This window comes from Orcinus orca, chromosome 10, assembly GCF_937001465.1.
Source record: "Orcinus orca chromosome 10, mOrcOrc1.1, whole genome shotgun sequence".
Lineage (NCBI taxonomy): Eukaryota > Metazoa > Chordata > Mammalia > Artiodactyla > Delphinidae > Orcinus > Orcinus orca.
In genome coordinates, this window is record NC_064568.1 from 22,502,016 (window position 1) to 22,519,759 (window position 17,744).

Genomic DNA, 17,744 nt, shown 5'->3' on the forward strand with positions numbered 1-17,744 from the left:
CTTAGAGCATCCACGCTGAGCTAGAAATGATACAGAATAGGATAAAATCCAGTAATTGAGTTGGTCATGAAAACAGGCAAGAGTACAGTTTAGAATTGTAGTTTGGAAACTTTTTTCTTTCTCTCCCTCTCTCTCTCTCTCTCTAAGTAGCAGAACCTTTCTTACCAACACAATCTCTAGTGCCCTTCCTCCCAACCCAAATAAAATATTGATATGAACTAATCTGGTCAGTTTAAAGGGAGAGGCAATATAGTTTTACTTGGGCCCACATCTCCTTGACTTCCCTGGAAGTCACCGGCAGCTTTGCAAGACAATCAGTGCTTCAGAGACCTGTGTCTCCCTGCTCTAAGGCTTTGTCTAATCACAGGGGCGTAAGTGTTCCGAGGAAAGGGAAGCTGGAAGTGCCCCCAGGAGCAGCTCTCAACCAATGAGGCATGGGAGTTGGAGTTGGTGGAAAAACATGACCACTTCCTCATCCCTCGATGGAACCATTTTGAGGTATGTTCCATAACATTCTACCAGAGTGCTCTCTGAAACTGAACCCCAATTGCCTACAGCCTGTTCCGTCTTCCGTGTCTCACTTCCCCATTCCTTTTCCTGCTGCCTAGGATCACGTCCTAAATAAGCTATTTGTACCTAAATTAGGAACCCAATTCATATAACTTGTACCTAATAGGAATATAATTAAGAAAATAGTGAGATGATACAAAGTCTGCACATCAGTTGGATAGCATAGGCCTCTACCGGTAAATATGGCAGTCACTAGCTATGCGCAGCTATTGAAAATTAAATATAAATTAATTAAAATTAAAAATTTAGGGGCTTCCCTGGTGGCGCAGTGGTTGAGAGTTCGCCTGCCGGTGCAGGGGACACGGGTTCGTGCCCCGGTCCGGGAAGATCCCACATGCCGCGGAGCAGCTGGGCCCGTGAGCCATGGCCACTGGGCCTGCGCGTCCGGAGCCTGTGCTCCGCAACGGGAGAGGTCACAGCAGTGAGAGGCCCGCGTACCGCAAAAAAAAAAATTATTTTCTTAGTTTCACCAGCCACATTGCAAGTGTTCAGTAGCCATACATGGCTGATGGCTATGGTATCAGACAGCACAGTTATGGAACTTTTCCATCATTGCAAAAAGATCCATTAGATAGTGCTGGTGTAGATTCAATCCCAGATTGATTGAGATTGGCCTCTTCCTAGTCATTACTTCAGGCAACTTACTGTGAGACTCAGTTTGCACATCTGTAAAATACAGCTGTGGTGGGGATTAAGTAAGATAATTTCTGTAAAGCTTGGAGAAAGCACATACATGTTCAATAAATGTAGGGGAATGAGAGAGAGGTAAGGGAGAGATGGATCTTGAAGGCATCTAAGAACTCTGAGGAACAGTGAGCAAAACCACTAGTGTAGTGTGTGATCCTGGGCAGGTTATTTCCCTTCATGGGACTCAACTTCCATTCTTGTTAGGAGGTACTGGCAGATTTCTAGACATTATTGAATCTTTGAATTTTCTTATTAGGGTGATTTTTGCACTGGTTTCATCTTCACTTAGTTATCTGTTTAGTCAATGTCAGTTGAATACTGCCTGTCTTCCAGGCACTGTACTGGGTGCAGGGTCATAAGAGCAAAGAAGGCACAGTCCCTGTCACTGCAGATTTTTAAATCTTGAAGAAAGAAGCAGACAAGAAACTAATGGGGTAATTGCCTAATGATAACCACTGAGATGATCCCCAGCCTTGTCTTCAGAGAAGCTTCCTGAAGAGGGTGGTGACTGAAACCCTCTCTAGGGAAGAGAGAGCCCGAGTCCAGTGAACAACAGGGAAGAGTTGTTTCCATCAGAGGGAACAGCATGAAACCTTCCTTTGGAGCCTCATTCCGTACTCCTTCTTCTCATGTACTAAGATTTTGGAGGGGTAGGGAAAGGTTAAGAAACATACTACAAGTGGGGTAAGAAATGGAAAAGAAAATGAGAGAGAAAGAGAGGAATTGGATGATTTCTGTCGTTTTCCTCTAGCTTTCTCAAAGTCCCACCTTCTGGGTCAGTGCTTCTCCAGTCATAGACAATGGATCACCAACAATAAAGATGGTGGGGTGGAAGAGGTACTTATAAAAATGCAGATCTCTGGGTCCCAAGACAGACTGAATCAGAACCTTTGGAGAATATGGCCCCAAAGACATTAAAACAAAACAGAAACCTCTTAAAGGAATTCTACTGGGGCTTCCCTGGTGGCGCAGTGGTTAAGAATCCGCCAGCCAATGCAGGGGACACGGGTTCGAGCCCTGGTCCGGGAGGGTCCCACATGCCGCAAAGCAACTAAGCCTGTGTGCCACAACTGCTGAGCCTGCGCTCTAGAGCCCACAAGCCACAACTACTGAGCCTGCGAGCCACATCTACTGAAGCCCATGTGCCCAGAGCCCGTGCTCCACAAACAAGAGAAGCCACTGCAATGAGAAGCCCGCGCGCCACAACAAAGAGTAGGTGCGCAGCAAGGAAGACCCAACGCAGCCAAAAATAAATAAATTAAATAAATTTTTTTTAAAAAAAGGAATTCTATTAAAAACCATTGCTGTGACTGCTTACTTCCTAATGAAGCAGGGCATTTGAAATGGAATGCCTTTAATTTTTATTTTGGTATTTAATTAATTAATTAATTTATTTATTTATTTTTTGGCTGCTTTGGGTCTTCTTTGCTGTGCACGGGTTTTCTCTAGTTTCGGTGAGCAGGGGCTACTCTTTGTTGTGGTGCGTGGGCTTCTCATTGCAGTGGCTTCTCTTGTTGTGGAGCATGGGCTCTAGGCATCCAGGCTTCAGTAGTTGTGGCACATGGGCTCAGTAGTTGTGGCTCATGGGCTCTAGAGCACAGGCTCGGTAGTTGTGGCACATGGGCTTACTTGCTCCACAGCATGTGGGATCTTCCCAGACCGGGGTCGAACCTGTGTCCCCTGCATTGGCAGGAGGATTCTTAACCACTGTGCCACCAGGGAAGTCCCTATTTTGGTATTTAAATGAAGGATGTCTTAATAATATTGAAAGTGCTAAATTCCACGGCTTTCGATTGCAGTGGGAAAACAGGTTTCTTTTTGAAGGGAATTCCTTTCCCACAATCTGGTACCATTTTTCTCTTTCAGTCCATGCTTCTCCACTGTCCTTTGTGTAAATGTTCTTCACTCCACTTTTACCATCTTCTTTATCCATTTCTAAATTTCCCGACCAATAGAATGTCATCGCCTTTGATTCTATCCTTAACTCTTGTTCTCCACTTATAGTCTTCCAGTTGACCTTGTCCCTGAATGCTCCTTCTCCTGGTTTCTGATGTTCCTTACTCTCACTTCTTTTTCATCTTGACTTTGACCTGTTACTATGGCTCTACCTTCCCTCCCCCAGATCCTCTCCAGGATATAGTGAGAATTTCTCTTGAGCTCATTGTGGTTTTGTCAGAGGAGACACTTTTAGTTTCAGATCCCTTTCCTTCTGTACACCTTATAATTTAAATAAGCTGCTGAAAAATGTCATCAGAATTAATCATTTTAATGCATTATTGAAGAGGGAAAAAATAACTGGAGCACAATGGAACTTCTTTCTGTGCCATTGGCAAATAACACAGTTGAAGCATTGGTTAAAATGGCTGTCACAAACAGCAACAGAGGTATTATCAGTGTACATAATGAAAGCCCAAAGTTTCTTTGCCTGTAAATTCAAGAAATCTGTTATCCATTAAAGAAGAAATAACCAGACAAAATCCACAAATGCCCTTTGTTTCATCATCTTAATAGTGATTTTCATTCCTGACAGGGAGTGGCATGAATTCAAATACGTTATCCATGAAAATTAGGATTGTTTTGTAAAAAATTCTATTCATTTCTACTGGTTACAATGAGTCTGTATTTGTCAAATGGTTTTTATTCTTAAATGAAAAGGTAATGATAAACAACCACTGGAACTGCTAAATTCATGATCTCTGTGCTAGGTTTCCTGACATGCCTCTTTGGCAAATCTGGGCCCAGGGAGTAATCAGTGTGGATATGAAAACGAGCACATTATTTCACTGTTAACAGGCACTGCTAAAATGAAAGAGAAGGTGTGTGGGTCTATTGATGTTTTTATTTTCTTTCCTGGAACAATTAACTCAATAAGAAATAGTGTAGGCAGGTTGTTCTAAATCCAAAGTTTGATGAAGGAGTTTGGGAACTTAATATTTCCAGTGTATGCAAAGTTTATGAGAAGTGCTATATTGTTAATTCCTAGTTCTAATAAGATGCTGTCATACTTGGCCTTCATTTTACTAAAGGGGAAACAGGCTCACTGATGTAAATGGTAAAGAAACAAACATGAAAAAGGATTTCTTAGTCAAGCAAAGAAAGCCTAGTGGCTATCAGCCACTGGGATCTCCAGTGCTTGACAATGCACTTGTAATGGGGAAGAACCCTTTGCATTCTATTACAAGTTAATCACTAAACGGATGTTGCCTATAAGCTTAAATTATACATAATGGCCCATCTCTGGGAACCCTGCCTCGCAGGTAATGAGCATTAAGCTAAAATACCTTTGTTTAGCTCACAGGGAACATCTTGATCAGGCCCACCCGTGAATGACTGCAGGGAGGAAGAAATTAACACATCCCCTCCCTGAGGCTGACAGGAACCAGGAAATGTTTGACTTTACTCCCTCCCCTTTTAGTATAAAAAAAAGCCTGAATTCTAACTCAGGCAAGATGGGTTCTTTGGGGCACGAGTCCACCATCTTCTCAGTTTGCTGGTTTTCTGAATAAAGTCAGTATTCCTTGCTCCAGCAACTTGTCTCTCGATTTATTGGCCTGTTGTGCAGCAAGTAGTATGAGCTTGGACTCAGTAACACACTGGCAAAATACATACTATTATAATCCCCCTTTCACAGATAAAGGATTGAGGCTGCGAAATAACTGGCCCAAGCTCAGAGTTATTACATCACAGAGTCAAGACCTGAACTCAGTTTGTCTGATATCTACCTCTGTGCTTCAATCTGATCCCAGACAGTACAGAATGCTTTGGTAGTGGTATTGCCTATGGCCACAGTTACTACTCAAGCAGTTCACAATTGCAATACTGATAAAGAAAAAGCATAGAATCACTGTTTATTCACCCTTAGCCAATGCTTCTACATGTCGGGGCTGACCTAGACCCCTGGTAGAAGACAGGTCTTATACCCATGTGTCGAGACTCTCTGAGAGCAGCATTTAGTCATCACCTCTGTCTATGAATCACAGGATTTTCGTTCTACATTTAGGAACCCAGTGGAAGAAGGCAGAGTAACTTGCCTCTTGATTCACTGGGAAACCTCTTGAGAGTTTACCGCTATGGTTTGGTTTGTCTGCTTTTTTTTTTATTTTTTATTTTTTTTAGTTCTCAAACTAAATAACTCCTTGAGAAGATTATTTAAAATGCAGATGTCAGACTCCATCCTAAGTGATTCTGATTCAGTAGGTCTAGAGTGGAGCCCAGGAATCAGTATTTGTGAAGTTCTATAAATGTAAAGGTTCCCTGACCCCTATCCTCCACCCTCTTCCTGGAGACAACAACTTTACACTCTTTTAATACTTTCATCTGGCACATACACGTCTCTACTGTTCGCCAGTGCTATCAAGATAAGTTACAAAGTGTCAGGGGCCTTATGACCCATACCTCAGATTGGCTCTGGTGTTTCACATTAGCTATCAAATATTTATTAAGAATATATCAGAGGAAGAAACACAACATTTACTGAGAACTTGCTATGTGCAAGGTCTTTACATACAACATCTCACTGAATACTTACTATCACTGTATGACCTAGGTAGTTCCTCAGGTCACAGATTCACAGAAGGCAGAGGCGAGATTTGAATCCAATCCAGTTTCACTGAAAACCCAGTGCTTATCTCAGCAAAGCACAGTGCAGAACTCTTTGGTGGATCCTTGACCTCAAAGAGCTTCCTATTTGGGAAAAAAGGGTAGAAAATAGAGAGAAGTCTTAGGAGGAACTCAATAAGTGTGAGTCACCCTACATGTGTTTGTTTCACACTTTCTCTAATCCTGGTCCAGTGCTAAGCACTGGAGATACCATACGAAGGTCCTTCTGCTCCATCTCCCCCAACCCCTTGGCTGCAGAGATGGCAGAATTAGAGAATGTGGATGAAGACACTGAGGAATTGCTGATGCAGGACTTGGGCCCCAAAGCTGAGGAATAGGCTGTCTTCCAATTGAAACAGGAAAACTCATATGATGCTACCCAGCCCAGAGATTCACTAGTAGATAATGAACCAATCAAAGATTGCCACATGTACATGAATGGTAATCAGAAAGACTCTGCCCATTCCACTTCCAAAAATCCTGCCCTAATAGAAAAAAATCCCATCCTAACAGAACACTCATCAAAGACTGTCTAAGGAGGCTCTCCTTTCTCTTTACGAAATGCACTCTTCTTTTCAAACCCTTTCAGGTCTCTGCTGGAAGGAAAGTGATAGTAGCCAACTCCCTTGCCATAGTACTGTCTGAATAAACCACCTTTGATTAATTCTACAGGAGGTCTGCTTCCTTCTGACAACATGTTCAAAGCTCTCACCAAGCTTAAACATTCAGTCTGTAAACATTAGTGAATCTTTGCTCCATCCTGGCTAGATGGCAGACCCAGTACAAGTAATGATAGATGAGGTGGGAACTCAGATCCCCTCATGTCAAGAGAAGGGTGTGGTCAGATTTCAGCTTTGGGGTCTGGTCCCAGGCTGTGACCCTGGGCAAGTTACATAGTGTTTCTGTAGTACAGTTCCCCCTCTGGTAAAATGGGAATAACATCATCACCCCTTACAGGGTTCCTGTGAGGATTAAATGACCCATATTCAGAGGCAGCTGAGTACATGTAAAAGGAATGAGCATAATAGGCTTGGCACTGAATAAAAAGGGACGCATGAGTCCATATTGATACAAGTGAATACAAGGATAAATAAACGTGGGAGATGGTAAAGCTCTTCTCAGAGTAGAATGTAAACTAAAAAATGTAGAAAGGAATGGAATTAGACAATCATGATTTTGCAACCATTACAGTAATAACTGATTCAAGAAATAATCAACAATGGATGCTAAATCTAGCCAGTAAGCTTGTGATTAAGAATGGGCTATAAAGCTATGTATCTATATCTATGAAAAATGGGGAATGAGGCAAAATATAAATAAGTGGTAAATCTGGGTAAAGGATATTTCGGAGTTGGGGGTAATGTTCTTGCAACTTTTCTGTAGATTTGTTTTGTCAAAATAAAAATTAAAAAAAATATTAAAAGCAGAAAAAGTAAAAAGGGAAGTAAAGCAGAAACAGTTTCCTAGTTCTGTTACATTGTACATTTTCTCATGATCATAGGCTCAAGAACAGAGTAAGGTTAAAAAAAATTCTAAAATGGTACTTAATGGGTGGGAAGAAGAGAGCGTGGGTTTGAACCATTTTTAATCCTTATCAGATCTCTGACCTTCAACAAGTTAGGTAACCTCTCTGTGCCTCAGTTTTCTCTTCTGCAAAACGGGGATTTATACATTGGTACCTACTGGAAAGGTTGCTATAAAGACTAAATTAGTTCATAATTTGTAACGTGGCTGGCACATATTAAGCTTATTTGCTATAGTAATTTTATTACATATACAGTGCTTAGAGTCACGTAAACTCCGAATAAACGCTTGCTCTTGTTCTGCTGATTACTGGCTTCAAGTGCTTCAATTGCTTTGCCTTAACCTTCGGTAAAACATAAAAAATTCTTACTCAGGTGTAGAGGGGATCCACCGACCTCATCAGACCCACTTGCTTCTCCCGTAGTCCCTCAAGGCTCAGCTCAAATATCGCTTCCCTAGGCGAGCCTCTGGGGCCCAAGGACCAGACCAGAGGCCTCCCTTACTTGGCGTCAGCTCCGTGGGCCGGTCCTCAGAGCACTCACGGCACCGGCCAAAGTCCACTGGCCTGTCGCCCCAGCGTAGTTTAAGCCCCACGACCGTAGGGCTCGGGATGTGTTTTTGCTCGCATGGTGAGGCGGGGTAGCACGGAGAGGAGGCCACGGGGCCTCTGAAGGCTGAAAGTGAACTTGGGGCCGAGGTGGGAGTCGCGGTGGGGGACGCAGGGCTATAGAAGGTGGCCCCTCAGGGGCGCTGCGACGTCCCAGAGGCAGCAGGCGGGCCCGGGCGGAGGGGGCGGTGCGGGAGGGGCGGCCGGGCCCCGCCCCCTCCCCGCCCCTCCCTTCCCCTTCCCGCCCTCGCCGCGCCCTGCCTGGTTTGCTGCGGCCCGCCTGGCTCTCCGCGCAAGTTTTCTGGTTAAGATGGCGGCCCCTGTGGTGGCGCAGGCCTGGAAACTACTGAGAGACCTGGCGCTCCGGTCCCCGCTCCTAGCGGCCAGGTCCCAGGTGAGCGGGCCTCTTGGTGGGAGCCTGGAGCAGCCAGTGATGCCCTCCTGTCCTTGTCTGTCCACCTCCTCCTGGCCCCGGTGCGCGGCCGCTAGGGCGCCGCACCTGTGGAGGGGACGCGCGGTGCTGCGCCCGGGGGCGCACGAGAGACCCCAGCATCCCCCCACCTCCACCCCGCTTCAGGTGTCGGGGGTCCCAGGCGGAGCGGGGAATGACAGTCCGGGCCACCCCGGAGTGAGAGCCACCCAGCTCTCAGTTGTCGCTGACGTGGGTTACCCTAGCGCTGCGGAGGGCGCCTGGTCCTGTACCAGGCGCTGCAGGCATGTTAAGGAAAAGTCCCTGCGACTGGGTTTTGGATTCCTGAGGTGTTATTATGTCGACAGAAAAAAAATGCACAGCCTGAAAGTTGGGAAATATATTTTATTGGAGGCATTACTGAGGGTTGTATCCTGGGAAAGTTTCTGGATAGCTCTGAGGAACTGTTCCAAAGAGGTAAGGGAGGAGCCAGGATATATGGGAGTTTTGGCTGAAAAAAAAACTTGTAGTGGAACATCAAAAGATTAGGGCTAGTCACAAAAATCAGATATGTCAAGGTAGTGATTTTAATGCTTTGCTCAATTTGGGAAGGTGTAAGAGTCTGGGCTTTATTGAAGTTATTCCTTTGATTTGCATCTTAACTCTCTAGGCCCTGTATCCTGTTTTCTGCATCCTGAATTCCCTTCAGGGTGCACTGTCTCCGGTGGCTGCAGTGACTGCTGACTTGATGGCAAGCAACATTCTTGTTTACTAAAATGGCAGGCAACATTTGTTTGTCCTCAGTTACCTGCTTTGCCAGTGCTGCTTCTGAACCGTCTCTCTCTTGAGCCTGTTTGTTAGGCCACATGATGAAGGTGCCTAGAAATCCAACCCAGCCTTGCTGGTTTAGTAACTCACCTCTTGGAGTGAGCTCTCTGCAGGCTGCCTGCTTTTGCAGACTTGGGGGGGTGGGTAGTGGTGCTTGAGTTGGTGAAATGAGGGGGTCAAGGAGAAAGATGGGAAACGCTCTCCCTCAATTCAGTGAGCAATCAGTCCCAGCACTGAAACACATCAGAGCATTGGCCCTGTCCTCTTTCTCCTTGTTTCAAGAGAATAAAAACCTAGGAGGGCCAGTGGTGGATGCTGAATAGCTATTAGAACTTGGCTTCCTGTAGATTTGATCAATACATGCTGCAGGTGGCAAGAGTCACAGTAGTCAAAAGGTCTTTGGGGAGTTATGAGTTGGTGATGACTCATGGACAAGTGATCAACCACTGGACTTCTTATTCTCCATGAGTAATATCGCCCCTCTTTTAAAGAGAGGATGGTGTGGGGCTCATCCACAGCAGAGCATCGTCCTTGTCCGTTTTCCCATCTTTAATTGATGAGAGACAAATGATCACTCCTGCAGTTTTAACTAGGATATGCATAGTATATATTTTTTAAAAATTGAAAGATAGCTACTAATGATGTTTTGAGTTACTCTAAGCTTTGGTTAATTATGACATCTGAAAGGTTTTTTTTTTTTTCCTTCTTTCATTTCCTGACTTCTCATTTGTCTGTTTTTGTTAATGTAAATTTAAAAGGTGCTAATAACTTATTACTGTAATATCTTTAATAGGCACTTGACAGTATGGTGGGATAGCAAAAGGAATGGTGGTTTTGTCTAATTAAAATAACTAATAACTGTTGTAATAGAGTAAGGAGAATACCTCCAGGTGATCAAGTTCTATTCATTATTTAAGTGTTAGAAAAAAACAAGAACTGTGGTGCTGACTATGAGAGTAGACTTGAATTGATGGGAAACATGGTGCCTAAGGCAGTGAAAACTCAAGCAAAGGAAATAACTGTGCCGAGAAATCCAACTGTTTAGCTGAAGTATGATAGGGCTTCTTGCCTTACCAGCAAATGGGAGTCTGAACACAACACTGTAGAGAATCTGAGTGGGTGATACCCTTGGTTTGGCAAGAAGACTGGGTAAAAGGATCTCCTACCTCACTGCATCTAGTAACTTTGATTTACATTCTTGTGGATGGCGTATTGTCCTGTGAACATAAGCTTAGGAAATGAGTTTGTTTTTTTTTTAAGTCAGGAATAGTACACAGTGTTCAAGAACTGGAAATGGGTGTTAGCAAGCATCAGATCCAACTAGCTGATTTCACAGGTAGAAAAATTGAGCACTAAAGTTAAAGGACTTGTTCAAGGTTATAAAGAGAGTTTGTGGCAGAACTGTTTACAGATTAAAGGTTTACTTTTCAGTTTCCATTATACCAGGCTGTGGTGTAAGTTTCCTCATGAAAATAAGTTATATCAGCATGTAAGTTACTCTGCATAGCATAAAGTTACTATGTAACATCCAAGTCACCAACACTACTGACACATTTTAATTTTTTCTTTATAAACATCTTAGAATTGGCAATAAAAGTAGGTGAGTATTGTTTGTGATTTGTAAGGAACCCTTTTCATATTCTTGAATGCTTCTTTGTATCTGCTCCACCTACCTCTGCATATATGTTGTGCCTACCTACTCCCTTGCCCATGGCAGACGTTACAGTTGAATATGACCCTCTTTTTCTTGGAAACTTAAGAATCCTCACCAAGCATCTCAGAAATCTCTTGCTACTCTTCTTGGCTCAGACCTTCTTTGTACCAGGCCTTATGCAAAATTCTTGTGTGTACAGAGATAAATGACCCAGTTTCTGCTGTGAGAAGTAACTTTAACCACTCTCACAGAGGTGCCAAAGAATGACACTTTATGTACCCCCTCCTCGATGTTAAATTTAACATTTGACACATACTCCTGATGCTAAATGTCATTGACATTTTTTATTTCTTCTGCTGTTGGCTTCTCTATTTTGACTTTCAATTGATGTTATATCCTTAAAGGGCCACCCTTTTGCCATTTCTTATTTTACATATATTTCTCTATTCAGCTTATACCTAGAACAAGACTCTAGAGGTACTGATATTTGGGGATAGTAAACAAGGCAGGCAGAGATCTTGGCCACATGATACTATATTTTAATGGGGGTGGGGAAGGGCTAGACTGTACATACATAACCAATAATGAAAATGATTTCAGCCAGTGACAAATGCTATGAAGAAAATAAAAGAAGGTCATGGGCTGGAGAATGAATAGCTTAGCCAAGATGGTGGGTCATAGATTAGGTGATCCAGGAAAACCAATTCGACATTGCATTGTAACACGTGTAATAAAAATATACATATTATAAGTGAACAGCTTGATGAGTTTGCACAAACTGAACATGCCCAGGAGATCAGATCCATATCAAGAAATTAATCTTTTAGCAGCAACCCAGAGGGCCCCCTGGTGCTCCTTCCCGTCACTACTCCCACCCAGAAAAGGGTAGCCAGTCCCCTGAATTACGCCACCATACACTGGTTTAGTTCCTTTTTGTACTTTATGTAAATGGAATTATACAATGGATTATATGAGTGCATACTCACATAATCAACATTATGTTTGTGAGATCCTGGAGGTGACTTTTTGACATTTGAACTGAGACCTGATTAATGAAAAGTAGCCAGCCAGGTGACACTCGGGAAGAGAGGACAGCAAGTGCAAAGGCCCTGAGGTGGGACCTGAACTCAACATATCCAGACAGTTAAAGAGGTGGAAAGTGACAGTACTAGTCATGGTCTGAGAGGTAGGCAGGGGCTGGATCAAGTGGGGACTTGTAGGGTCTGATACAGACTTTTTAAAAGCTTAGAGTGCTTTGCCCAAAGTTGCTCAGCTAGTAAAAAATAGCTGAATCCCAGTCCGGCTGCCAAAGACCAGGCATGTAATTACTGTACAGTGCACTCCCTATTATAGATAGCACAATACAGCAAGGCACAGCCATGTTGGGCACAGAGATGAGCCTGTTACATTAGTTATGTCTTAGGGGAAGTCTTGGCTGAGGGCACTGAATTTAAATGGTTAGTGATAATCTGATCGTGGTATTTTGCCTTTTAGTGCATTTCCCCTCTCATAATGGCTGGGTGAAGTTAACAAAGCTGTTCTGTTGTAGGTGAAGCAAAGACATTGTGGGAAACACTGCCCCTCAGGCCCTTAGTTGTAGAATCCTTGTTGTGTGGTTCTCTACAAAGCCCAGAGCTTCTGTCCAGGAACTCAGGGAGGAATGTGTATTGTTGAAGGAAACCAAAACCCTGTCCCTGCTGTTGTGTATCTCAGAATAGATGACTCCAGCTTAATTTTCTGTTCTTTCCAGAAGTGAGAGGAGAAAGATGGATGCCTAGCTTTTAGAAGTGAAGGACTGAAGCTTACGTGCAAGTTTCTGTCAGCTAACTATGGCTGTGGAGGCTGCATTGGAAGTTGTGACTCACCTTTATCTGCCTTCTTGCCTAGAAGAATAAATATCTGACTCTTTTCTTTTATAAATGAAGTGCACTTGCAATTTCTGCTGTCAGAAAAGGAAATTCATCTCAAATAATTTAGTTGCTAAACTACTGACTTCTGTGTGGGGAAGACCTGTAAATGATAGCTCTTGTCCCAAATTGGTTTTGATTACTGTAAATGAAACACTTCTTTCATGGATGAGTACACAGACCCATAGTAGTGAGACTTTTGCTGCCCTTGTATCCTGGCCCAATTCTGTAAGCACAATGCCCAGAAACTCACTGACATATCTCGTATTTTGGGGAGGAAAAGAAATTACATATGCAACTTCAGATCATTTGTCTTTCAACTCTTTTTACTATTCACTCAATCTGGAATTGTCCTTTGCTACCTGTGCACCGATCATTTTCTGTTACTTGATGAAAACGTTTTGTCTGAAGAACTTGAGAGATTTCTACACGTTTGAGCAAGTGGTAATGTCAGTATACTAATGAAATTTGGGGAAATGACACTAGAATTAGTCTGGTAAAGAAGATGCAGGGGAAGCCATGCCAGGTGGAGTGGACTGTGGGCAAAGGCAGAGGGGAGAGAGAAGATGGGGAGATTAGAGGAGTCATTGGGAACAGTTTGGTACGGAGGAGAGGCAGGTGAGTAACAGAAGTGAAGAGCTAGTGGCGATCTTTTTGGCAAATGAGGAAGGAAAGAAGAGCTGTAGAAAGCCCACAATTTGGCATGGTATAGAACTAGATAACTGAACATCAAGCACATATTGTTAACTTAGTAAATATTTTCTCAGTGCTTAGTCTTTGCCCAGTGCTATTTGTTGGAAGCTCCTTGAAGGCAGAGGCTATATTGATTAATTCTTCACTGTAAATCTAGTGCTTTAGAGAATGCTGGGCATATAGATACCTTTAATAAGTGAGTATTATGAGTGAGTGAATGCAGGGAAGATACACAGCCCTACCCTCAGGGGGCTCATAGTCTAGTGGCAAAATTGGCGGGTAAACCAAAAATTACACAGTAGCATCGCGAGATCAGTAGAGCTATGTGCTTAGTCTTCTGTGACACTGTGTGTGGTCTTGCATGGGGCACTTGCTGTTTCCCTGTCTGAAACACTGTTCCTTCTGATCTCAGGCCTTGCTCTATCCCATCATTCAGCTTTCTGATTCAAAGTGGTCTTCCCACAGGGCGTTCCCTAATTATCTTATCTGACTCACTTTCTCCCCAGAGATTATTTTCTGCCCCTTGCCTGCATTTTAACACTTTACCTGGTGGTTTATTATGTGTTTTTTGTTTGTTTGTTTTATTCTCTGTCTGACTTCCTTCCCCACAAATGTAAGAATGTAAGCTCTATGAGGGCAAAGATTTTTCTTATGCACTGCTATTTCCCCAGCCTGCCTGACCAGGTAGGTATTCAGTAAGCTTTTGTGGTCTAAATGAATGCGTGGGGTACACAGAGAAATGAGAGGCAGGTAAGTAACAGAGATGAGGGTTGATGCAGATACTTTAGGCAAATGAGGAAGGAAAGGGCTATAGAAAGTCTCAGTTGTGAAAGGACTTTCAAAATAATAGGACTGTGCATTTCATATGTGACAGACTGTGCAAAGTGATGTCTGCACATTATTTCCTTAACCCTTACGATGTTACTGCAGGGGAGATTGTACTGTCTTCATGTTACAAATAACAGAACAGAGGCATAGAAGGGTCATACTAAATAACCTGCTTAAAATCACAAGGCCAGGGAGTCACCTGCCTCATGCTGATAAATTACTTATGCTGTTAAAACATTAAGTTACATTGCCAAAGGGTCCTTTTTGAGCTGAACCATCCCGTTATGCTGATTGGTGACCTTTCCCCCTTTCTTTGTCCCTGAGTAATGGGCAGCCTGGTCTTTGCACTTATGCCGACTTAGGTGGACTAATCAACACTGCATGATTGTCCTCTTATCTGACTCTTAATCAGGCTCTTATCTGACTCCCTCCTTCTCTGGCTCCAGGGTCTGGGAAACAGTGAGGAGAAAAGGGTATGGTTCTGTGTTCAAATAGGACTGAGTTCAAATTCTGGGTCTGCCAGGTTCTTGCTCTACTAATTATTGAACTTGACTGAACCTCAATTTATTGTTCTCTGAAAGGAGATAATTCTTACAGATAGTTACAAAGATTAAATAAGATGATATGCATGATGTCTGACATTATGGTTAGATAGTAGGCTCAGAGAGATTATTTCTCTTGCAGTAAATTTGAAGCTACATTTACTTGAACTTTTTTTTTTTTGGCTTTATCAAGCCAGAATAGTTTTCCTTTCCCAGATTTGATAAGCATTTAGTGTTTGCTGCCATGTCAGGGTTAGGTGCTGGCTTGGTGTTTCCAAATGGTTTATTTCACTTAATCCTGCATCAACGACTTGAAACAGAGGTGATTATTCTCAGTTTACATCTAGGGAACTTGAGGCTCAGAGAGTTCAAGCCCTGTCTCCTGGGCCCCAGGTATCTTCATTATTCCACAGGTGGGGTGAAGGTCTGGTGAGGCCTGAGGTGGCAGTGGGGAGGGTTGTGTGGGGAACTCAGTTGCACCATCCTGGATGTTGCTTGTTCCAGAAATGTTTGCACATCTTGGTGTTGACTTAGTAGCTATGGCTTCTGGACCACTTATGCATCAAAAGTTTGAGGTGGGGGGACGCCCAAACACTAGAGTGTAGTCATAACATGTACGCAAGGGCAACTGGCACATGCTCTTCACTGTCTGCCCTGTGCACAGGACTGCCTTCAGCGTTTCAGGAATGCTGGAGAAATTGTGAAATTGCATTTCCTTTGGAGGTTGAGTTTTGGGGGATGGTGATAGAGGGTGGAGTTTCCTGGTATTCTGAGTTCAGACTTTGGTCAGTGTGCTGATTACGTGGCCAGCTTTTGCCCCTTTCTAGAAATGATTCCAAAAGAATAGCACGTGGATACTAGTCACAAAAGCATAGATTTCTAACACCTCTAACATTTACTTTTATTTTAAAATTAGAGGGGTTTGATGTAGTGTTTCAGTCGATACTGGAGACATGGCAAAGCTTAAGGAATAGGTCTGAGTTTGGGTCCTGTGAGTGGGGGTGGGATGGGAGTCTGGCATCTCTTTTTCTACCCCTATCCATTTCTCCATGTGCTTACCCTATTTCCATTTCTAGGCTGTCTTAGTCCCAGGGTTGTGACTTGAGGACCCTGAGGAATTTCAGGAGGGCTGCTTTGTGGAGTTAGAGGTGGGGGAGCAGTGAGAGATGAGGCTGGAGACATATGCAGGGGCAAAGTTTTGCTGATCTTGTGAGTCTGGTAATGGAGTCAAGGTTGGTTCTTGAGGGCAGTGGGGAGCCATTGAAGGGTTTTAATAGGGGCTAATTTAAAAAAAAATTAAATTTTAGTTTTTTGGATGTGTTAGGTCTTCGTTGCTGTGTGTGGGCTTCTCATTGCAGTGGCTTCTCGTTGCAGAGCACAGGCTCTAGGTGTGCGGGCTTTAGTAGTTGTGGCACGTGGGCTCAGTAGTAGTTGTGGGCCCAGTAGTTGTGGCTCAGTAGTGGGTTCAGTAGTTGTGGTTCTAAAGCACAGCCTCAGTAGTTGTGGCGCATGGGCTTAGTGGCTCCGTGGCATGTGGGATCTTCCCAGACCAGGGTTTGAACCCGTGTCCCCTGCATTGGCAGGCGGATTCTTAACCACTGTGCCACCAGGGAAGCCCCCATTGAAGGGTTTTAGACAGAGGAGTGGCAGGAGCCGTTTTATGCTTCAGAGTATTCTTTCTTCATACAGTGTGGAAAGGGTTGGAGGATTAAGAATGGAAATCATTCAGGTGACTGTTGTACTAATTCAGTGCCAGTAGTAGTTATGCCACAATAATAGGCATAAACCAGGACTGGAATCACACTGCTTGTGTTTAAATCTTGCCCTCAGTACTAGTTATCTTTGTGATGTGTGACAATTACTTACATATTTTATTACAAGACTCACTTTTTTTCTTTTTCACATTTCAACATCTCTGAAAACTGCATATGTTTGTACACTTGTGTCACAGATTGAGTGACAGTTTTTTTTTTCTCCAGTGGTACATGAAGTGGAAGATGGGGGTTTGGGATCAAAATCAGGGTGACTACATAACTTTTTGCCAAATCAGGATACTTTTGAGAGTGAACGTGATCACTGTGAATAATTACACCAGCAGGTATAGCAGAAACCCAGACTGTGCCTGGAAAGCTGATATATGGTCCTCCTAACTAAAATGGACTAAATGATGGCAGTGGGGATAGAAGAGAAAGATTGGCATTATTAAGGAAAGAAGCTGGACAGGATTCATGCTTTCCCTGCTGAGTCCCCATTGCTGGTTCTCTCCACTGCCATATACCAAAAAGGTGATAAAAGGCTGTGTACCATCCCTGAGCAGAGAAGGTGTGAGGAGCTACCGTTGTTATAAAAGATCCCTGCTTGTCTTTGCTGTGGGACCATGTGCTCCGTCCTTGTGCCCAAGTGTTCCCTGGACATGCTGTTATGGTCGTAGAACAAGAACAGGCAAATAAAAGAAGAGAAATAGAAAGACCCATAAATATGTCAGGCTTGCAAAGTGCACGTTTCTAAACTTGAGCGCAGTGAGGAGCTTTCCAAAGCTCCAAGACTCCCTTATCCCGCGTTCACAACGTTCTGGGCCTGGTGGAATCGTGCAGTCTGGCTTAGGTATTTCCTTTTGTGCTCTCAGTCTTATGTGGATCACGCAGTTGATTATTAAGGCTTCTTTGATTGAAAGATCTCCTTGGACTTTTCTTAAGGGGAAAAAAATGGTTTTTTGAAAGGGACACATACTGGAACTCAAGACTAATGTTCCTTGGTGTTGGCTCCTCTGTGCCTCTTCTGTTGTGTTAACTGGTGGCTAGCTCGTGGTACCATTTCTCTATAACTTGTACCTGCCCATAACTTTGTCCATTCCTGGGCCCCCTCCAGCTTCCTAACCCTAACACATCATTCTGCT

General features: G+C 43.5%; 2 protein-coding genes across 13 annotated transcripts in view; one reads left to right on the forward strand and one right to left on the reverse strand.

Annotated features, from left to right (window-relative positions):
• Window positions 1-8,173, reverse strand: part of TAFA1 (TAFA chemokine like family member 1) — a 774,180-nt gene extending 766,007 nt beyond the window's left edge. For 5 of the 7 annotated variants that reach the window (XM_049715831.1, XM_033424875.2, XM_049715830.1 and 2 more), the window contains exons 1-2: window positions 7,751-8,172; window positions 5,786-5,940 (exon numbers count right to left, since the gene is read on the reverse strand). The gene's annotated coding sequence lies outside the window, so the exon portion shown is untranslated. Of the gene's footprint in view, window positions 1-5,785; window positions 5,941-7,750 lie in introns of all 7 variants that reach the window. The other 2 variants (XM_033424877.2, XM_033424876.2) reach the window with 2 other exon arrangements.
• Window positions 8,174-8,224: 51 nt separating this feature from the next.
• The window catches only part of SUCLG2 (succinate-CoA ligase GDP-forming subunit beta), a 337,575-nt gene continuing 328,055 nt past the window's right edge, over window positions 8,225-17,744 (forward strand). For all 6 annotated transcript variants that reach the window (XM_033424868.2, XM_049715818.1, XM_049715817.1 and 3 more), the window contains exon 1: window positions 8,225-8,381. In XM_033424868.2, coding sequence (XP_033280759.1) covers window positions 8,298-8,381 — 84 coding nt within the window. In that variant the 5' untranslated portion in view covers window positions 8,225-8,297. The remainder of the gene's footprint in view (window positions 8,382-17,744) is intronic.